This window comes from Gouania willdenowi, chromosome 8 (assembly GCF_900634775.1).
Source record: "Gouania willdenowi chromosome 8, fGouWil2.1, whole genome shotgun sequence".
NCBI classification, from domain to species: Eukaryota; Metazoa; Chordata; class Actinopteri; order Blenniiformes; family Gobiesocidae; genus Gouania; species Gouania willdenowi.
In genome coordinates this window covers 17,605,854-17,629,768 of record NC_041051.1, presented here as the reverse complement: position 1 = coordinate 17,629,768, position 23,915 = coordinate 17,605,854, and the positions used below count along the sequence as shown (strand labels likewise).

The window sequence follows — 23,915 nt, the reverse complement described above, 5'->3', positions numbered from 1 at the left end:
CTTTCATGTAATTTTCTTCAGACCTGCCTCCGGAGATGGGAGTATCATTTTATATTTGATCTCATTTCAGTTTTTTACCATCCGTGGGTCTTTTCTGAATCACATTTTTGATAGGATTACTTTGCTGTGGTGACAGAGGATATAATATACTATTGTAACCTGAAATCTCTCACAGAAAACTCTTCGTTGTTGCCAAAAATGTTTATTGAGCCAGAACAGATCTAGAACATTCAGTAAACACACACACAATGACTTATAAAGAAGTGCTCATTAGTAAACATCAAAAAGTTTCCCATCTTTGTTGAAGTAAGCCAGAACTTTTGTTCCAAGCAGGGAGAGAAATCTAATTCAGTGTAGTTGCCTTTATTTTCTCTTGCTGCGTGTTGACGACTGCACAGATGTGGAGCTGAAAGGACTGAAGCACCACTGCGAGTTCTGCCACTGAGCAGGAAGGCCAGCACCCATGGGACTGGCCAATCGTCTCCACCGTTTTTTTGTTTTTTTTCTGGTTGTTTGCTTTAGGAATTTTAAAAAGCTCAATGATTGCCTTGGTATTGTTTTGAAGAGAGTATTCAATCTGTTGTCTGGGTCTATACCTTTTAGGAGCAGTGAGTGCAGATTGGTGTGGCCTCTCTGGGTCTGTATTTTGCCTAGCCATTTAAAGGACTTGATTCCTGTGTGTTACTGTGACAAGCAAGACTGAAAATGTACCAACTGCTCTGGCTGACCAATTGGTATACCTGTGTAAATACAGATCACACATGAATCTACTTTATTCCTACCGTGTAAATAGAGACAACAGATGATCAAAAGCAACAAAAAGTAATAATTATTATAAAAAAAAAGACTTCTTGTACTGTAACAAACTAATGAAAGAAAAAAATAAAAACGTTTTGAAGTTTGTGATCTAAACCAGTGGTTCTAAAACTTTTTTGGCTCATGTACAATCTTTCTGTTATTTCTGAATCCAAGTACCCCCTTTGTCTGACTACAACATTTTGCTTAGAGTACCATGAAAAAAAACAACTATAGAGCATAAGGAAGGCATGAATGAGTGATAACACACATTTGAAATAATCTAACTTTGTAAATAATTGGAATGAAACAGTATTTAGTGCCTCCTGAAGATATTTATTTCTATAGTTTTTTAACATTTCCAGTCATTTACCACTTAATGTGAGACCAAGACTGACCTTTGTGTATTTTCAGTTCATGTTCTTATCAAGATCATTTCTATCATCATTGATATGATTATCACTTTTAGCTAAAAAAAAAATAAAAATCATAAAGCCCCATATTTTTAATGCTTTCATGTGTTAAATTTCCACTCTCCATCTCTCAAGTACCCCCTGTAGTGCCATCACATACCCCCATTTGAGAAACACTGATCTAAACGTATCTTTGCTTCAGCTCGGTCTCTCACTTTGGTACCACACTCGTGCTGGTCATTTGGAGGTAGAAAGAAATGCGTCAGGGGTTTCGTATATATAAAATATAAAGTAACATGTAAAAAAGAATACAAGGGAAAAGATAATCCAGATACAACTGTTGGGCAATTAAACCCATTAAAAGTCAGTAATGTTTGAAACTTGATGTTCCGAAGGAAAAATAATCAAAGGCAGCATGGGCGAGTAGCAGTCGAATGGTATATAGATGAACCAGTGTTCATTTTGCAGTGGAAACTATTGAAAAACTATATGAAAGTACTGTAACCAAAGCTAAATAGTTTATAATATCAAACCATATGGAAACTCTTTAAAATCAGAAGTAATATCATCCAACCAATTGCTAATGTTGTAGTCCAGCAAGTTAATGTAAGGGTGCAGGGCATGATTTTCAAAGCACTATGTGAAAATTATAAAAGGTGGCATAATATATGTGTTAAAACAATATATGCAACCCACAGCATGAATGCACTTTAGATGATAGCTGTAAATGAGAAGAATAAACTGCTTCTAATCCATGTAAGAAATGTCTTTGGAGTGATTTATATCAACTTTTAGCTTAGAAACATCCCCTTATATACCAGCATACATGTAAAGGGACATCATCCAGTTCTTTTTGACGTTATGACATTATCGTCCAAAAAAACAGGAACATTACAGTGGACAGAGAAACAAGTAATCATACTTTGAAAACGCTGCAGCGTTTGGATGCCACTATCAGCCTTACTACTACAAATCTACCATTGCCTCCCAGCTGAACAAGGAAGACACCTTTGAAAAAAAAAAAAAGATAAGTCTACACTACCTGTGAAATAATCACATACCTTTAACCTCATAAAACCAGTGAGGGTTACATGGAGCACTTCCTTGAGTAATCACTATGTCACATTGTTCCTCTGCAGGTGTGTGTTTAAAGAACTAGTACAGTGAAGTATGTATTCATGTCGTGGGGGCTTAAGTAGAGTTGTCAATTATGGCCAAATGAGTATATGTTTCTAGGTTGGATGAAAGAGGTGTCCATACTCAGTACTCTGTAGTATTATAAAGGGGTATATTTGCAGGTGCAAAGTAAACTTGTGTGTGATTTCCCTGGTTTAATTCTATGGGATATACGCATGATAAATATGTTTGTTTTTATTACTCATTTTTATACATATTTTTTGATTGGTGTATTTTCTGTGATGTATGTTTTTTGGAGTCATTATGAGTAATTTTGTATCTTTTTGTTGTCATTTTGTGCATTTTTTGTATAAAAAATGTAGTTTTGTGTATTTTGAGTCATTTTCATATTTTTGTTGTTGTTTGGTGTATTTTTCTGTAATGTATGTTTTTTGGTGTCATTTTTGTATATTTATGTGCATTTCTGTTGTCGTTTTGTGTACTTTTTGTATAAATATTGTTTAGTTTTTTTGTGTTATTTTACTCATTTAGTATAATTTTATTATAAATACCTTATGTGTGGTGAGGTCGTGTTTGGAGGTGTGTGTGTGTGTGTATGTGTGAGAGAGATTCAGACTCTCTATCTCTTGCGTGGGTTCTCTCACACACACACGCGCAGCAGCCGCGCGCATGCACATACTCCGTAACAGGTTGTTGAAATGCGTGAGACACAGCGCGTTAGTGAGCAATTACACGGACAGTTAAATGGTTTAAAGAATGGGAAACTTCACCAGTGGCTGACGATTTCAAATAATCTTTTCAGAGAGCCTCGTGTTTGAGACGCTGACGATAGCATGGCACAGTGATGGAGATGGAGGAGGAAGTGGACTCCATGTAGGTTTGATTGAGAGAATTGAGTAAGTAGTTAGCATAGCATAGATTATTCTATAGAAATTTTATATTTGATATTTTAGACCATTATCAAGGTATTTTTTTTAATTTTCAGCCTAGTGCACGTCAGCCAAAACCTCAGGGTTTAGTTACTCTTTAAAGTGATTTTTTATTTATTTTTAAACAATGCAGCATCTGAATCGTGTCTTATTACAGTAAAGTTTACTTATAATAATCAGTTGACCCGTCATTGTTTTTTGGGTTGTATTGATGAGGATAAAAGTACATTTAGTTACCAATAACAGTACAGATTTAGTCAATAGGATTTTCCAGTTTACACTAGTGATGACTACATTTCTGAGACTAAATCAAAATGTCTTGTAAAGTTATCCCTGGGGTGAGTGACAGCATCCATTGAATGATTAAGTTTATTGTTTTTGTATCATTTGCATATTAAAGAAACCGCTAGATGAAACCAACGTGTCTGTTAACATGTCCTGTGCCCGTGTGCGTGTGTGTGTGTGTTGATGTGAATGTGTTGGAGCAGCTGTCTGCCTGTGCTGAGTTTGGGATTCATGAATCTGTGTGAGTGCAGTGCATGCTGTTCACCTGCACATACACACTCACATTTTGAAAAGCTGTTTTTTGGGGGATATGACTTGAATGCACATCAGACAAAGAGGGGGATATTCATCTCCGAGTGCTGCCATTTCTATTTCGCCTCAAATGGAAGTTGCTCTTGGCGGTGTTTTTGGTGTGTGGAGGACAGGAGGACTCAGGCTACCTGGAGAGGCAGACCTTAAAAAAATGACTGACCATTTTATAAAAACACGTTTCCAATATGCCATCTTATGCGAGCAAAATTACCTGTCAACGAGCGGCTGCTCACGAGGCCCACTTCATCCTACAGCCGTCTGCTTGACCTTTAAATAAGAGGTGGCCTTCCTTTACGCTTTATTTAAAGCTATTTCTTATGATTTATTTATCAGTTTTTATATGTGTGAATGTGTGTTTGTAATATTTATTTACAATGATTTATTCATGCTATCTTTTTCTTCTTTTTTTTTTTTTTTTTGAACGTCTCTCCCAAACCTGCGTCGAGCTAAGGAGTGTATCATGTGGCCATAACGTGAGCAGAAAATAGATGCTTCCACTGCGGTGTGACATTTGGCAAGGGCCCGAGTGTCCCACTTCACAGTGAACCCAGAGGACAAGCTTTTAGCAGCAGCTCCTGGGCTCCTGGGTCTGAAAGAGAGAGAGAGGTTAAAGACAGATAAGGGAGAGGGATTACAAGGATTTGCCTCCATTTCTTCTTGTTATTTTAATCACTTTGGTAAGTAACATTGTACAGAATCAGTTCAGGCAGAGCATGTGATGAAGCTCTTTAATAGTACAGGATTGGAAATGGGAGTGTTTGCAGATGAAATGACTTTTTTTTTTTTTTTTTGCACACCCACTCCGCTCTGCTGCTGTGCTGTGAAGAGAACATCTGATAGCTCAGTGGCCCCCGACTGAGGAAGTATCCGCTGGTCAACTGAGGATGATCAAATGTGTTTCAACAGGCAGGACTGTAGATTAAACAGTTCAGCCCGGGGAGACGGCGTTAATGGGAAACACAGGACTGTTATTGCAATCTTGATCCTCATTGTTCTCATCAGCATCATCATTACCTTCACCCTTTCCTTATTGTATTGGATTAACGTGCTGATGCTGATCTCCACAGTTCAACTGGGACGTTGCCCTGAGGAGAAACACTGTTTAGTCAGATACCTCATGAACATCCCCCCCCCCGAGAGAGGAGGAATGTGCGTCACCTCGGGCCTGCTGCTCTTTTTTTTTTACAGCTCCTTCTATTTTTTTTTTATCTTCTTCCCTTCCTTCTCATCTACATTTTTAATATCAATCTCAATGGACTCCATTAGTGCAGCACTTCTTTGAGAGTGTTAATTTGTTTTGTCAAAAGCTTTGTTTACACCAGATTAATATCGTAATAAACAGAGGAGGGCTGAGCTGTAGTAAATGATAGTGATTATGCAGTACAAGGTCTGTAACCCCCGCTGTCGGACGGAGGCTCACACAAAGAGAGTTTCTCCTCCATTCCAAGCCCTCCAAACCTCTGATTACAAAAGCTTTGTGGGTACTAATTTACTGCAGTGAACTCACATACTCTCGTTCAACCTCTCGTTTACTATCTCTGTTTGCGTATAGCTTTGCGCTGATTGCCAAAGCAAGTATGGCATGCATGAATCAGTGATTAAATAGGAAGCGCAGCCTTTGACACAGTGTTTGACCCCTGCAGCTCCCTGTCTGCAGAGAGCGAGCGATGGCATTGCTCACTCTGTCATTAGACAGCCGTCGCAGGCGGCCCACTGTCTGCTCACTCACAGATGACCCTTTCACATGCAGCCTTTTTTGTGCGGACGACACTGTGACAGGAGGGCAGTTTGGATACCGCTCAGTGAGTTCAAGCCCAGCAGGGGAGCTGAGGGTTATTATGTCTGCAAAGAGCAGCGACAATGACGGCGTCAGTGGAGATGTCACAGATACACAGTGCACCGGAATGGAGATAGAGAGATGCATTTCTTGAGCCGATATTTGGAGCCGATACTTTTACTCCCTCAATTTACATCATAAAAAAATACACAATGATGATAACAAATGCTACAAGTCCCAATTTTTCAAGAGGAACATTTAGTGAAATTAACAAAGGCGAGGTAGAATGACAACAAGTAAAAAATATTTAACAAACAATAAAAACAGGTGATGTAGAACAAGAACAAGCAAAAAATATTTCTGCTCTCTGTAAATAATGGGGATCGGCAAACGCAGCAGCCCGCATCGGCCGATACGTACATACGATTTTTGCGTTTTGTACGTATCGGCCGATGATTTTTCGATGTCTCGGTCTATCACTACGATAACCCAAACTCTGAATGAAATGTTCTAATAAGTTGTAATTGCAGTATGAAAAGTTTGTGTATGGTAGTTGTTCCGCAGCACAAAAAGAATGCAGAAATTGTGTTAGCATCGTGTACATTTTGTTGACTGAATATTTTTGGCGACTACATTAAAGTTACAATAACGAGACTATGACTAATCAAAAAATACATGTGAACCAAAACTATGTCAAAAATAAATTGACAATTTTGTTGACTAAAAATGAAACTATAAATTAGTCTCATGGGACAAAAGCCAATCAGTGATCATGTGGTCTTACATACACACTGATCACATCACATCTGTCTGTTTATACTTGTGAACATTAATACCATCCCATGTCAGGTTGATAGATGGTATTTACAGCTTTAAAATATGCATGAACTCTTCTTCCTTATATTTTAGTCGACTATAACTCTAACACAATTTCCTGATGACTACATTGTGACTAAAACCAACTTGCATTTTAGTCAAAAGACTATGACTAAAAGTAAAACTAATTCTGTCAGAATTAACACTGGTTGGGGGACACAATAAAATGGAAACATTTCTTTGTGTGAAAACGTCACGTTTCCCCGTCTGATTGTGTTGCCATGTTTTCAATGTTTTACTGCTCGATGCAGCTCTGCAGGATTGCAACCCTCAGGGAAATAATTTGGACACGCAAACCTGTGTAACAGTTTAATACCCTAGTGGAGAAATGCATAAATTAGATTCCGAGGAAATCATATTTTTAGAACGCCTTTTCCTTTGGAGCATCCTTTCAAAAATGAGCTGTCCTCCTCTGCTCCTGGATGAGGGGATTGTTTCCAATTGTCAATGTGGCAGTCTTTAAAATGTGCTCACACACACACACACACACACACACACACACACACACACACACACACACACACACACACACACACACACACACACACACACACACAGTCTGCTGTGAGAGATATAATATTACCTGGTGCTTTATTGGCTGTGTCAGCTCAGCTGGCTAGGTCATAATTAGTAAGATATACAGGCCATTAAAATCCATGAGTGTTTGTAGTTTGAAATAATAGGCTGAATATAGACAGAGTGCTGACATTGTTTACGTGTAACATCATTTTTAGAGCTTTTTATGGGGGTTTTTAATCAAATTACTATTTCATCTTGTGCCACTGGCATATTTGTAAACACGAGTAAATTTAATACTTTGGCTTCTTTCCTCGTTTGACCCCCCTCACAGTCATCTCAGCGATAGCTGACTGTGCTCGAGGGGCTGACTTTCTCTGATCCTGTGTGTGTGTGTGTGTGTGTGTGTGTGTGTGTTTCATATCACAGCAACGCTGCATCCAGTTTGATGAATAAAAACCATTAAAAACAGTTATCTGCGTAAGGGTTTCTCCAGGAGCACCACGAAGGGGCACCATGTGATGTGTGTATTTGTGTGTTTGTCACACTAACATAAAGCACCATTGAATGAACGGCTCTTTGGTAGCATGCTCATATAGTTGTGATACTGTAATTAAATAGTAACTATTACAAACTGATAATAAATATTCTATTCTAGCGCAAAATAAGCATGTTTCTGAACACCTACAGAGCAGGAATGTTTTATTGATTATTCAGATCACCGTGTTTTTGTTTGTTTTTTCTCCTCTCGTTTATTTGAGTACATTGGTAAAACGCTATAGCACACAGTCTGCATGGAGGAGGCAATGATGACTTTATCAAAAACACTGGGAAGGATGCAAGCTGTCAGTGTTGAGACAAAGCCCAGAGTCCTGGTGTTAAATAAAAGCCTCAGGCAGAGAGAGAGGGAGGGAGTAGGAGGAGGAGAAAGAGGCTGGTGCTGTTGTACCACTTTAACCTGGCCTGAGTGTGTTACAATTGTGTTTTTAATACATAGACGTGCATGCAAACAAGTGTTAAAACATGCTCAGCTGCAGCTGGCTCAATGTTGCTCATACATCATCTTTAATAACTTAACTTTTAAAAGGAAGTGTTATCTTGAAGCTTTTTGGTCACCCACAAGCACCTAAATACAGAGGTGTAAAGAGTATAATATATCCTACTCAAGTAGAAGTACTGTTACTCGATTTAAATTGTACTCAAGTACAAGTAAAAAGTAGCTCAATTAAATAGTACTCAAAGTAAAAGTAACTAGTTACTTTCACCCCGTACATTTATTTTTGGTAATAAATCTTGCCACGGTTCCCTTGCATACAGTAAACATCTCATGTATTTACTTAAAAAGGAAGAAACCAAATTTACCACAATTTATTTTCCATAAAGGCATCTGTATAAAATAAAGGTTAGTCAAAATATGCAATTGTTTTTTTGTTTTTTTTTGTTTTAAATAAAATAGCACCAATAAATTAAATTTTAAAAAAAAAATAAAGAACTCTAAAACTGAGAAAATACAAATTTTTTGTGGCCCCCAAAGCAAATCCCCAAAAAACAGAAAAAGACAGAAAACAACAACAAAAATACAGAAAGTGACCCTAAAATACACAAAATGACAACAAAGGCAGGCACAACAAACACACAAACAAAATGGTTTCAAAAACTCACAAAACAACAACACATTACAGAATAGCTCTAAAGACAGGAAAATACAGAAAACAACAAAAAAAAAAATGGAGAAAGTGACCCCAAAAACGCACAAATCGACAACAAAAATGCAGAAAATGACAGAAAAATACAGACAATTACAACAAGAACATGAAAAATAACAAAAACACACATCATGACTCCAAAAACACACAAAACAACTACACATTACCAAATAGCTCCAAAGACACACAAACTGTTAACAAAGTTACACAGAATGACAGAAAAAGGCAACAAATATACAGAAAGTCAATCCAAAAATGCACAAAATGACATAAAACTGACAATACATCAAAACCACAGACCCTTTTCCCCTGTATGAATGCTCTGATTGGTCATTATTCTAAATACTGACATGAATATTAATCATGTGGCCCTTGGATCAGACACAATTTCATGTTTGTGGCCCCTGCTGTGATAGAGTTGTCCATCCCTGGTTTAGACAAACACACATTAATGCACAGTGTTTGTGCATGTGTGTGTGTGTGTGTGTTACTGCAGTCTAATTAAGCTCTATTATCCCCAAAAACGTGCCCTGTGTTCAGCTTCTACTACATTTTGCTTTTCCATTTGTCATAATCTCATCCATAAAGTGGGGGTTATGAATTAACTGATGGGAATTTATCATGTGCACTGCACACAATGATAAATAATGGATTCCCTGCACTTTGCACAGACTGTGTTTCTCTCGCTGTATGTTGTACATGTATGACAACATACGCATGTCGTCCCCCCCACCACCACCCCCTGCTTACAAACCCATCTGCCTTCTCCTGTCCTCTGAGTGAAACTCCCTGAGAGGGGACACCGTGAGGCCTCGACCATTCAATCACCCTCCACTTTCACAGACTAACATATCTAACGACTCACACATGTCTCAGACCACAGCTACACTCACCCAGTCCATCTGAGAGCTAAAAAGAAGCCTTTTTCAAGGTCACCGCACCTTTACACACAGGCTTAAAACAGACCCAGTCATGGACAAACTGTGACTCACACAGCAACTGTCGGGAGATCCCAAGAGATACAAAAGAGAGATGTATTAAGTCGACTCCAAGCCTGTGTGTTTGTGTGGTACTGTAATTACAATCATACATCAAGCCATGTGGGCAACAAATCATCGCAGTGTGGGAACACACAATCTATAACACTTAGATTACTTCCCACGCAATGTGTAATGTGTTTAGGCACGCTTTATGAGATGAATAAAAAATCATGGGGAATACAAACTTCGCACCTAACACAAAAGACCACCACCATAGTCAATCAGCAGCACTGTCAAGGAAGCCTTTTATCTGATTCAAATGAAAACGTTTACCTCCTCAACCGCAGTCGCAAATTACAGAAACTCAATGTGTTTGAAGAAAGTGTTTTTACAGGTCTAGGAAGCAGTTACAGTGTGGAATAAATGGGCATTAATTGCATTTGCAGTAATTTACAAGAGAGAGAAAGTAGTGTAATTATGCTGTGCTTGTCTTTGTGGTGCAGGGCTTATGCGTGTTTACTGCCCCCTTGTGGTGCTAAAATGAAAGGTGAACATCTCGCCCTGCATCCAGTATACATTTATTTCCCATTTTAACAAAATCAAACTTTAAAATAAGACAATGAATGACAAAATAGTCAAAAAAAATAAGGTACAATTACAAACAGAAGAAGGCAAGGCAAGCACATTTCATACACAAGGCTACTCAATGTGCTTTACATGATCAAAAAGTGCAAGAAAAAACATTCAACAGCTTAAAATCTATAGGAACATTAAAATCAGCAGTAAAAGCATTTAAGATCATCAGTGAAAACATTTGAAATCATCAGTAAAATCAATTAAAAATCATTAACAAACTCATTATATCAACAACAACATGAGCAAATCACACGCAGGAGAGAAAAAAAAAAACAACTTAACTTTGATTTAAAAATGTTCACAGTGGATGCTGACTTCGGCTCTGCTCCACTTTTTTTTTGCAGCATAACAACTAAAAGCATCATCACCGTGTTTACTGTGAACTCTGGGCTCCACTATCTGACCTGTGTCCATAGATCTGAGAGACCTGCTGGGTTCATACCTGACTAACATCTCACTGATGTCCATATGCTGCGTCAGAGCAATGCATTGTGGGGCTTTAGTTGACATCATTTGGTCCATCCATTCTTTGGTCAGTCAAGCTTTTAACACACTTTTAAATTGAGTCTAATGAGCAGTGTTAGAGCGTTTAATATTTAGCTCTCCTTCTCTAAGACCCCGCCCCTTCCTGCAGCACACCTGAGCTCAATGAGCAATCAACCACAAACTACAAGTGTGGAGAGCGTGAACTGTGTCAGTCACTATTGCTTTTCTAAAAACAATTATGTAGAAAGCTCAACTTTACAAAGAAGATGTCATCTAAAACCCCACATACAGCTTATTTATTAATGATATAATGTTTTACATGTATTCATGTAAATATTTATAATAATATTTATATGCTATATATAATCTGTTATTCATTGTATGTATCTATATAATATATAACTTGTAGGTACTGTATGTAGTGTGTTGCCTCCACGTCAAGCCTGGAATAAAAGGAAAAGGAAGGAGGGTCAATACGTTAAAAAAACAACAAACAAACAAAAAAAACAGCGATAATGTGTAAAAAAGATGAAATGATTCAAATCTGAGTCTTACGGCTGCTGTGGATGCCCGTTTGGGCACATCAGTATCAGAGGGAGGGTTGGAGACCAATGCCATCGTTCCACATGATATGGCACCTCTAGAAACAACAATAAACGTAGGAATAAAAAAAAAAACAATCAATTTAAAGAAAGTTCCCAACCTTTTTGGGTCGTGACCCTATTTTGATAGTTTTTTTTTTTTTTTTTTTTCTACAATTAGTTTTTGATCATGGTTATTTAAAAATAGAATTTAAATCTATTTTTACCTATTGGTTTATTTATTTACCAATTACTAGACATTTCAAGCGAGGGGTCCCGACACCAAGGTTGAAAAACACAGAGTTAGTGTTTTATTATGAAAGTGAAACAATGAACCAAATGGATATATTTGGATTCATTGGTAATAAAGGATTAATATTTTATTGTTAGTTTAGTCTGGAGGGCTCTGTTGTCAAAAGGGGCAACATGATGAAGCAGGTTTGTTTATGGATGTTAGCGGTTAGCGGTTCGTCCTGCTAGTTTAGCTTAGCATAGCAGCTAATCTGTTTCTACTAAAGATTAAGCCATGGAAGTCTAAATAGTCATGGACAGTAATGTGAAACTGCGAATGGCTCATTTAATCCCAACCAGTTTTACTTTGCATGACTGGAACCATGTTATTGGCTGCATTTTTATGGTTGTTTACAGGAACGGAAACAATATTCTGTGATTGGTTAAAAAAAATGGTTTGTTTTTTTCCCGTTGGTCAAAGTTATTACAGATTTACAGCTGTTACAGTTGACAGATTTTTGTCGTTCCTTTTTCAGAGCACAAAAGATCTTAATTACTGTCAGTACATAAAGACAATTTCAATCAAAAACTTAAAAAGTGTATCTGGAGAAAATTACCTACCCTAGCTTTAAAACATCAAAGATGTATCATCAAGGGTAAGTGTGGATCTACTCCAAACCACATTGTTATGGTTTTTAATTCTTTCAAATCCAATTGAGTTGAAAAAGTCATCCGCAGAGTAAATGCTGTATGTCCAAAATTAAAAGTCAGACAAAAGCATGGTTATTTTTCCAACTGCCAGTTTATATGTTTGTCTTTTTCCTTTTCCAAAAATATTGTCTGCTATTGTCTATTGTATTGTGAACCCAGTATCATCCCCCTCATTTATTACCATTGAATCCAAAATGAAGCCAAGTGTTTCACTTCCCCTAAAGCAGTGGTGACAAGGATAAATCAGACAGTGGATTTTGGCAACCTCACCCCTGATCCGACAGCAGCAATCGCCTTTCAGCCTGTTGCTCTTCCTCATCATCCAAGTCCAAGTCCCTGAAGATGGAGAAATAAATAAATAGTGTTTATCTAATGCACCTAAACCTCTCAGGGTGAATAAAGGAGATTAATCGCGCTGGAGGGCCAGGGACCAAAACTAAACATTGATGTTGAAGTGCATGAAAATACATACAACTATAACATAACTGTACAAAATAAACACGTTTGAAATTGAAGAACACTTTTTTTTTTTTTTATTGTGTTCCATGGCATAAAATTATGAACCATCTAAATGTCTTCAGAGAATATAAATACAAAATGGGACACAACATAACCAAACTATACAGTGTTTTCGTGTTCTTGATGTAAATCTGTGCATTTTTCTGTCATTTTCAGTGTTTTTGTGGTCACTTTTTCATTTGGTAAATATATATATATATATTTCCCTCCACTGCCTTGAACAAGGGTTAGAAATAGAGAGTTTATAGAGTATACAGAGCAGAACATGATGTAAATAAATACTTTAAAATAACATTGTCAAATATAGGCAGGGGGCCAAAACCAACAAGACGGCCCTGTAATAATGCATTTAACGGTTTGAACTACTACCTGTGGATTTGTAGACCTTAAGTTAACATTTGGTTAAACCTGGCCTGACAACCATCATTAAAATGAATGACAAGGAGGAAGATACTCTGTTACACTATAATTAGTCATAATGATTTATATTATTGCTTTGTCATTTACCTAACACATTTTGAGCCATCACGAGTTAAGCAAAAAAGGAAACGACTTAAAATGTATTTTTCAAACATAACTCAAAGTGCCTTTTCTATTGCCGTCTACAGCATCATCCCACGCTTTCCTAAAGCAAAGGTAGCCAAAAGCAAGATTAAATGACAAAGAATGACAAACAGCTGCTCTTCCATCAGTGCCAGAGGTTTACCTCTGTGTGTGTGGATGAGAGGAGCCTCCATTGATGCTACACAACAAATCACCACTGCAAAACAATAGATAAGAATGGCACTGGGAATTTTTTTTTTATTTTTTTGTTTTTACCAGATTTCCTTCACTAAATGCTGGGTAATCACATCTTTGAGGCACAGCTTTAAAGGAAAGAAAAACAGAGAGTGGGTTTCTCATCCTCACTTTTCAGTTGGCAGCATGTGCTTATTGCTTAAGCTGGACTCCAGACAACGGGGTCGAGCTGTGTTGCCATCAGACTGGAAATCAATACTACGGAGACAAAGGTAGCTTTTAGCTGATTGCAGTCTAGACTTCCCATTGTTATTAAGTGCATGCACGCGCTAACACACACACACACACACACACACACACACACACACACACACACACACACACACACACACACACACACACACACACACACACACACACACACACACACACACACACACAGGTAATAGGAGGTCTGAGTAGATAAAGATGGATTTATTGTCAAAGTTAGAGTCAAACCTGTGAATTTGCACACTTTCGGGTCTGTTAACGTGCTCCGGATCATTTTCACCATGTTCACAGAGGATGAAGTCCAGTGATGAAAAAAAAAAACGGCTAAACTTGTTTCACTTACATTCACTGATATTAGCAGACTAGAAATGTCTCACCTGATCTCTCCATTCTGTCCAGTTTCTTCCAAATCTGCTGAGACCACTTGGACTTCACGCCCAGAGTAAGATCTTAAAAGGACAAACACACAAATTCACTGTTAGAAAAACCAATTTTACATAACATTTGAATTTTTACTGAAAGGAAGCACAGTATATATATATAGATATAGATATATATATATATATATATATCTATATCTATATCTATATCTATATCGATATAGATATAGATATAGATATAGATATAGATAAAGAGAGAGTACATATCTCTCCACCAAGCACCAAAACTCCTCTTTCCCAGATATTGGTAGTTATTTGGATCATTGATCCTGATCATGAAATCATGATCATTCACACTTTATAGGCTTAGAAGAAACTCAAATCCCCATTAATAAATATTGATCCAGATCCCCCCCCCAAAAAAATAAAAAAATAAATAAATCTAAAGGGATCTTCCATGGCCTACGGCAGAAATGGGCAACATTTATCATCGTGGAGGCCACAAAAATGTGATTGTCTGTTTAGAGGTCATATTATTAACATTCATGTCAGCATTTAGAATTATGAATAATCTGAGCATTAATACAGGAAAAAAAAGTTTCTTTGTGGTTTTCTTATTTGCATTTTTTTTTTTTTTTTTTCATTTATGTATATTTTTGTGAATATATTTCTAAATTGTTTGTGCGTTTTTGGAATAATTTTGTGTATTTTTGTTGTTTTTGGCATTTTTTGTGTGTTCACACACACACACACACACACACACACACACACACACACACACACACACACACACACACACACACACACACACACACACACACACACACACACACACACACACACACAGGTAATAGGAGGTCTGAGTAGATAAAGATGGATTTATTGTCAAAGTTAGAGTCAAACCTGTGAATTTGCACACTTTCGGGTCTGTTAACGTGCTCCGGATCATTTTCACCATGTTCACGTGGAGTTCTATCACAGAGGATGAAGTCCAGTGATGAAAAAAAAAAACGGCTAAACTTGTTTCACTTACATTCACTGATATTAGCAGACTAGAAATGTCTCACCCGATCTCTCCATTCTGTCCAGTTTCTTCCAAATCTGCTGAGACCACTTGGACTTCACACCCAGAGTAAGATCTTAAAGGGACAAACACACAAATTCACTGTTAGAAAAACCAATTTTACATAACATTTGAATTTTTGCTGAAAGGAAGCACAGTATGTATATATATATATATATATATATATATATATATATATATATATATATATATATATATATATGTTAGGAAGCAAAAGCTCCCTCACAACTAAAATGTTGAATATTTGTTAAATGTAGATTTCAAACATGTATTTAATTTGTTTTGCAAGTGAGAAATTGTGTTTAACATATTTTGTAAAATTCTTGTTTTATTAAAATTATGAAGGGTTCAGTTTTGGTTAAAGAAATGAGAGGCATTGATTGAGGAGGCGGAGCCTCGGGCCTATAAAAGCAGGAAGTGAAGGTGAGGAGGGGAGAACAAGCCAAGATGGCTCCTGCAGCACACATGGACAGGGAAATGTCTGAGCAGGTCTCAATTGAACCCCTTGATGGAGTATTTGTTTTTGATGATTCTCTCCTTGTTTTTCCTGTTGTTTAAAGAAGGACTGAAAGCAGAAAATAAATGGACTTGTTTTTTTTAAACCTGAATTGCTCCCAGTGACTTTGTCCTAAGCTTGCCATGACACAACCTTTTGCCTTGTAACAAGATAGATAAAGAGAGAGTACATATCTCTCCACCAAGCACCAAAACTCCTCTTTCCCAGATATTGGTAGTTATTTGGATCATTGATCCTGATCATGAAATCATGATCATTCACACTTTATAGGCTTAGAAGAAACTCATATCACCATTAATAAATATTGATCCAGATCCCCCTCCCAAAAAAAAAAAAAAATAAATAAATCTAAAGGGATCTTCAATGGCCTACGGCAGAAATGGGCAACATTTATCATCGTGGAGGCCACAAAAATGTGATTGTCTGATCAGAGGTCATATTATTAACATTCATGTCAGCATTTAGAATTATGAATAATCTTAGCATTAATACAGGAAAAAAAAAAACTTTCTTTGTGGTTTTCTTATTTGCATTTTTGTGAATATATTTCTAAATTGTTTGTGCGTTTTTGGAATAATTTTGTATATTTTTGTTGTTTTGTTTGTTTTTGGCATTTTTTGTGTGTTCACACACACACACACACACACACACACACACACACACACACACACACACACACACACACACACACACACACACACACACACACACACACACACACACAAAGATGGATTTATTGTCAATGTTAGAGTCAAACCTGTGAATTTGCACACTTTCGGGTCTGTTAACGTGCTCCGGATCATTTTCACCATGTTCACGTGGAGTTCTATCACAGAGGATGAAGTCCAGTGATGAAAAAAAAAACGGCTAAACTTGTTTCACTTACATTCACTGATATTAGCAGACTAGAAATGTCTCACCTGATCCCTCCATTCTGTCCAGTTTCTTCCAAATCTGCTGAGACCCCTTGGACTTCACGCCTAGAGTAAGATCTTAAAAGGACAAACACACAAATTCACTGTTAGAAAAACCAATTTTACATAACATTGAAGTTTTACTGAAAGGAAGCACAGTCTTTATATATATATAGATAGATAGATAGATAGATAGATAGATAGATAGATAGATAGATAGATAGATAGATAGATAGATAGATAGATAGATAGATAGATAGATAGATAGATAGATAGATAGATAGATAAAGAGAGAGTGCATATCTCTCCACCAAGCACCAAAACTCCTCTTTCCCCCCCAAAAAAAAAAAAAATTAAAAAAAATAAATAAATCTAAAGGGATCTTCCATGGCCTAAGAAATGGGCAACATTTATCATCGTGGAGGCCACAAAAATGCGATTGTCTGATCAGAGGTCATATTATTAACATTCATGTCAGCATTTAGAATTATGAATAATCTGAGCATTAATACAGGAAAAAAAAAGTTTCTTTGTGGTTTTCTTATTGCATTTTTTTTTTTTTTATTTATTTATGTATATTTTTGTGAATATAATTTTTCATTTTTGTGCATTTTTGGAATAATTTTGTATATTTTTGTTGTTTTGTTTGTTTTTGGCATTTTTGTGTGTTTCTGTTGACAGTTTGTAAATTATTCACTGCTTTTTTGAAGTAATTTTTGCTGTTTGTGTAACAGTTGTTATTACTGTGTATTATTGTTATCGTTCTATGTATTTTTTCCACGGTTAAGTTTTCTTTCTCTGTATTTATAAATATGGTGGGAAGAAGTGCCATTGTCTGTATTTTTGTTGATGTTTTGTACAGTATGCACATACTTTTGTGTATAATTGTTGTCATTTTGTGTATTTCTGCTTTATTTGTATGGTTTAAAAAAAAATGTTTATATTTTTTGGGGGGCTGCAATGGCTGCCAGTTTCCCACTTTTGTCAAAATCCGTTAAGTACTTTTGACACAATCCTGCTAAACGACAAACAAACAAATACATAAACACCAAAATATTGTCTCCTTGATGAAGGTAATAAGTATTGTATTCATGTCTGCTCATGTTAAGAGGTCCCTGTGCAATCTAAGACTGACCCCAGCGAATGGTTGCTTCCACTCTCAGGCAAAGAACGTGTTCGGAAGCAAAAGCCAGTTCGTAGATACGTCATAAAACCACTAAAGGTTAGCGGCAAATTCTGCTTCCTGGAAAAAAACATGTCAAAATCAATTTAGACAATAAATTATTGTTATCTTGTTATTGGCACAAAAAAAAAGAAGAAAAACCTCACTTTGATTTTTTCCACCAACAATAGATGCAACAGATGCAACACATGGAAAGTATGATGATCAGGATTGTAACTAAAATGCCTAAATGTAAAAATGCAGAGAGTCAAACAGAGAGGTTTTGACTGTAAAAGGTGTAATATTGACTCTCATAGCAAAGGAAACACTTACCAATGATCCATGGTAACACATCTGTGCTCGTAGAATTGCCCTCCCTTTCTTTAGCTAAAAACAATATCAGTATTAAAGTCTGCACCAATGGTTAAGATAAACAGTTCACTTTCCAGTTGTACTCACTTTTAGACACCCGAAAAATGGTTGTCTTTGACGTATATCCGCTGACGCCCTATAAAACAAAATCAGGTAGTTTTTTTGTTAATTGTGAAGAAGTTCGACACATTATTTCAGTTAAACTAAAAGTGAATTGTTTGTGTGGTTGTGGCAAACTCACATTACTCGAGCATTCCACTTTGATTGAGAGGCACGTCTTCAATATAATGTGTGTTTCGTTAATTTCTTTTACATAGTCCAACTTCTGTTGCTCATTTCTGTCAATATTAGCAATGACTATATTGTCCTGTTGGAAAATTCCACAAAGATTACATCATTCTTTGACTTCTTCATGTCAAAGACACAGATTAATATTAACTAATGACAACACCACATGGCGTTAATTAGATTAGGATTTAAAAAAATAACATACCGCTAAATTGATGACAGATATCTCTTTGTCAACACAGTTATGTGTATACTTGTATCCATTGTTGGTCTTTATGTCATGACAGGTAATGTTTTTGATATCCGTTCCTGTGAAATATACAAAGTAAACATTTGCACCATTGGAATTTGGAATCAAAACAACCCACAAACAGGCCTGAAGCAGAGGTTGATAAGAACAAGGAAGAAAAAAAAAGATAAGAACAAATCAAAAGCAGTTACAAACGAAAAAGCAACACAATCATTGGACATCCCCTTACCTGAGACTTGTATCAAACAATAATAGATCCAAAAAACAACAATTGTTGGCTTTAAACTCAGCATTTTTGTGCAAACAAAAAGACCGAGTGGACTGGAACTCTTCACACAAAGTGAAAGTAGTTAGTGAACCACAAAATGGTGGAATGAGGAAACCAGCCCAGTAACATCACTTCCTTTCACCATATTTAGAAACCTAAGCTAAAAGACATTTTAAGAACAGACACAATCAATGTGATGGATTCATGTTATTTAATGCTTTGACAATCTTTCGTAACTCAACTTTTCTAACCTAAAACATGTAAGCTACAATCACTTATGTGGCTGCCTGACAAAATCCCCATGGTTCACTTAAAGTTAAGAAACTATAGGGCGTGTGTCCTACTGTTTGCAATATGCTCGCTAAACACAAGAGGAGGCACTTGCCAAAGGTCAGAGACACAAGCTGAAGCAGCGATGCAGTCATTCTTTTACATAAAACACATGGCAGGTTTTGGCTTTGTGAGTGTCTAGTAATTAATAAAAGTCATTAAAAGTCTGCACATCTGTGGAGAAAGTTCAGAGGCAGAGGATTGTAGTTCCAAACTATCAGCTGTGAAAGAACCCAAAGGCCCTTTATCACCTCGTCTATACACAAATACGGACAAACAGACAGCACAAATGGAGCATCAGCAGCCAGGGTGCTGCATGCTTCAGTGACCTGGTATCTTCTCTGGTCCACCGAGAAAACACAGACCACTGTCTGTGTCCCTCAGCATGGGCCTCTCCTCCTCCATCTATGTCCTCTTTGGAGCTCCAAGCTACCCTCCTCTCATAAATGACAAACAACCATCAGAAATGCTCCAGCTTTGGAATGAACATAAAGATTGTAATGGTTTAAACACAAGCTTGAGACTAAAGTCTTACAAACTTGGTTTGTTTGTGCCTTATCTCAAAGATGAATTTAAGCGTTTTTAAAAAAGCTAAACTCTTTTTGAAGAAGCAGTGTGGACTGTTTCTATCAACTGATGTATTTTCCATGGATATCAAGTGACAGTGGGAGGCTTGGATATCCTGCATCCCACCCCTTATCCAACAGAGGCCCAGCATAAACAGAGGAGAGCAGCCATGACAAAGGACAGGCTGAGAAAACACAGAGAAGAGAACATCACATTAATGCAGCTCCTACAAACATCATGTATCGTGGACTGAAGTCTGTACAAGTCCATTTCAGACTTTACTAACTTGTCCTGAACTCTGACACTTATGCTACTACATCAAATGTTCCCATCTGCCTCAAAAACAACCACCAATCACTCCATTTCTTTAAATCCTAGCAGCGCAGGGTGCTGCAGTTTAAGGCTGTTTGTTTTTGTACGACTATCTTTTAGGAGAACATTTCAGGTATAAAGTCTATTAGCGGTGACTGAGTTTTGGGCGTCAAAGCAAAGGCAACATCCAAGGAATGCTGAGTGGATCTAAAACAATAGAAACAATAGTGGTGACTGCTGAAAGCCTTCCCTGGCGTAAGTGAAACTCCTTTTAGGAAAACAATATCATGTTGACACCCAAAGCTGAGCTTAAAGCACTGGTTTGTTACAGCTTTCGCTCCGTCTAGTTTAGTCAGGATTCATTTTGAAAAACTCATGAGCAAAGACTTGATTTTAGTGATGCACGATATCGGATTTTTGGCCAATATGCCAATATTTTACATCTCATTTGATCAATAACTGATACCTACATTTGTTAAAAACTTCATTTTTTACAAGATCCAAGCATTCCTAGTTACAGATTTGTTACAGTTACAAATCGGTATATGCAGTGACTAATTCTACATTGAGATCTTTGAGTTCACTATATAATTTCAAAGCTAATACTGACTGATATCGACAACGTGCCAATAATATCGCGCCACACTACTTAATGTAAAAGAAAAGGATCTTGAAGCTGAAAAGCACACTAACACCAAATGATTTAACTGAACACATTTTATAAAATAGTCTGGCGCAGTGTCCTGTGAAGTATGATAATTGGAGCTATAACGTGAGGGTATGTTATAGCACGTGTATGAGGTGTATGAACACTTCCTACACGTAAAGTCTAACAATAATTGTCATCCTGGGTACTAAGCATGGAGTCGTCATTAGCATGTACAAATATATAAACTATATATAAACTCACAGGGCTTCACACAATAGCATAATCACCCGTGACCCATGTACGCACACATTTAGAGCTCAGCCAACTCTCACTTTTCCAAAACTGCGGCTCCCCTTCGCTCAGCTTTGTAAGTCTGGGCACAGCAACTCACTCCTGCTGAGAAATTCCTATAAAATGAAAGAAATAAAACAAGCCAATCAAAAACGCCTCTTATGAAAATCTGTGAGATGCTTGCTAATGGGCCAGTCCCTGCCCGAGGCCTTGTTGGCATTACGGTGTGTTGGTATGGTGAGGCTGCATTAGCCAATAACGATCAGTCATGTCACAGGCAGCATAGTATAGTTTGCTGCAGTTTTTTTTTTTTTTTTTTTTTTCACGTGGTGCTGCAGTGTTGTGCAACTTGGACAGCAGCTCTTATTGAAATCTGTTTTCCAGGGATCTGTGTCTGACAGCACAGCTCTTTGTTCACAGCCTTTGGTTAAACTCATTCAACTTCTTCTTTTTTCCAAATATAATTCTTTTCCATTTCTGTTTTCTCTCTGACGTTCCATTTCTCCTGTCTTTTTCCCCCTTTCTCAGTTTCAGTGTTTGGCTGGGCAATCTCAGAGCGAGCGTGTCTTGTTACAGCAATGCAGGCTCTCTGATAAAGCAGAGCATTGTGAGGAATAATCCCTCTGAAACAATCAAGACTTATACATCCTGCCCTCTGTTCTTTCTACGGCCTCACGCACACACACACACACATTAAAAAAACAAAACAAAACAAAGCATGCATTTCCTTCCATACAACACCACCTGCTGTATTGGTATCTGTCATATGCAGGTAGATTTACAAGCACCAGCATGCACTGGGCACGACGTCGAGTCGTGAGAAAGTATGCAAGAAATTACCCATTTGGTTAATTTGTTTATGTGCGGCTGTCTGCGTATTGTGTTGTGAATCACAACCGTCGTCAGGATGTTTTCGCTGCACGCCGTGAGTGACACGACAGGATACGGGGACGAACCGCAATGCTGTAAAATGTCAGGTAAGTCAGAGTGTCTATCAGTGTCATGTTTTGTTAGGGCAGCCCTGCTCTTCACACTTGGCTGATCCCTTTTGTTAAATAAACAAAGCCTTGTGTGTGGTTGTGCTGTGGTTTATTGAGGCGTTCGCCTGGAAAACTGAAGGAGCAGCAGCCCACTGTGAGGGAATCACATTATGAGACATTGAATGGTTCCCATTAAAATTAGGTAGCTAAAAGGCCATTTTCACAGCGGTGCTCTGGAGGTGTAATGGCTTCCAAAGCACACATTCATTAACAATAAATGTGTGCAAATGAGATGTTTCAGTGTGAAGACTCTGGTCCTTTGCTGGGACAGTCTGCAATCAAAGGCAACATTAACGTTATTAGTTCCTCCTGTGATGTTACTGCTTTCACAAGTCAGAATTAATACTTCAAAGTTTTCCTCCATCATTCTGGACTTACTTTTATTCTACAGTGACACTAAGAATCAAAGCTTTCAGGCGTCAGGACATGATGGCTGTCCACATTATGAGGACGATAACTCACTTTTTTTTAAACTGTACCCGTTTTGTCGTCCAAAAGTTGTTCTCATCCACTGATGTCAGTTAGCCCCAATAAAAACATTGCCAAAGTGACACTTTCTGGTGTTCCCACTCATTGAAAGTTGTGCCAAACAAGGGCGGGTGTTGATGTCGTCGCTTTCCACAGAAACGTCCAAATATAGTCGAAATGTAATGACTCGTGGAGTGGCGTCACCGGGAACACATATTGTAGGCAAACCAGAACAAAATAGCATCAATAGCAAAATCCCTGTCTTCTTTTTCTTGTAAAGAAATACAAGCATTATGTCAAGAATGAAGTAAAAACAAACTTGTTTCTTGCAGCAAATTTCAGCCCTCGACTTTTTGTTTGTGAGTAAATTCTCTGGTTTTTAGGAAGAAATACTTCCAATTTATTGATCTATGAAGCCTAAATCATGTGTTTATCTGTGTTGTAAATCAATTTATATGAATGCAGCAAACTTCCGTTGAAGACAAGTGGAATCCAGTGAAGTTCAATCCCATTCCATGAGCTTGTGCAGCTGTTGGTGTCTAGACGGGTGGATGGATACCTCTGTGGTTACAAACCTGAGATGGTTTCCTTGTCACCACTCTCATTCCTCGTCTTCCAAAAAAATAGGTTTTCTTCTCCAGCTTCTCCTCTTCTGTCATCTCCTGTCACCAAAACTGAGTGATGAGAGGGGAATAATTACAGGACAGACGCAAAATCTGCAGGCCTGAGACTGTCAGTGTGACTCGGTTTAAGAACTGCACCAAAACAACTGTGAAGTATTCCTCGTAGAGAAGTGGCTGTAGTGCATCTGATCTGTTCTCTGTTCAGAAAATAGGATTCAACACAAGATCAAGCGATAGACACAAAACGAAGCTGCAAATTTGAAAATCATTAACCGCCATTATTGACGTGCTCATTAAACGATTAAAAAATAGAGTGCAAACACTACAGCACTAAGATGGTGTGCACACTGTGTCTAATGTTTTTATTCGTTGGCTAATGGGCTGTTGTCCTACATCGCAGTGATTTTCTAGCACACTGAGGTACTAACATTCTATCTTCTTTGTTCCTTATTATGTGACTGGTTTACCAACAAACAATAACACAGTTTAACTTGTGTAAGAA

The 23,915-nt window shown here is 37.5% G+C and overlaps 1 protein-coding gene across 11 annotated transcripts; it reads right to left on the bottom strand.

Annotated features, from left to right (window-relative positions):
- Nucleotides 1-10,597: 10,597 nt before the first annotated feature.
- On the bottom strand, nucleotides 10,598-22,097 carry LOC114468191 (uncharacterized). 11 transcript variants are annotated; one of them, XM_028454930.1, is made up of 16 exons: nucleotides 19,095-22,089; nucleotides 18,821-18,924; nucleotides 18,569-18,694; nucleotides 18,415-18,463; nucleotides 18,289-18,342; nucleotides 18,123-18,201; nucleotides 17,929-18,036; nucleotides 16,800-16,871; nucleotides 16,637-16,705; nucleotides 15,346-15,417; nucleotides 15,182-15,250; nucleotides 14,276-14,347; nucleotides 13,800-13,886; nucleotides 12,642-12,707; nucleotides 11,404-11,488; nucleotides 10,601-11,291 (listed from the first exon to the last, which is right to left on the bottom strand). In XM_028454930.1, the coding sequence occupies exons 1-16, from the start codon at nucleotides 19,156-19,158 to the stop codon at nucleotides 11,286-11,288; spliced, it is 1,182 nt and encodes a 393-aa protein (XP_028310731.1). In that variant the 5' UTR covers nucleotides 19,159-22,089; the 3' UTR covers nucleotides 10,601-11,285. The 11 variants fall into 11 exon arrangements, 10 of the variants coding, with proteins under 10 accessions (XP_028310741.1, XP_028310731.1, XP_028310732.1 ...); XR_003674624.1 differs by lacking the exon at nucleotides 10,601-11,291 and adding an exon at nucleotides 14,127-14,200 and having other exon boundaries at nucleotides 11,417-11,488; nucleotides 19,095-22,097; XM_028454931.1 differs by lacking the exon at nucleotides 15,182-15,250 and having other exon boundaries at nucleotides 19,095-22,090.
- Between the last annotated feature and the right edge of the window lie 1,818 nt (nucleotides 22,098-23,915).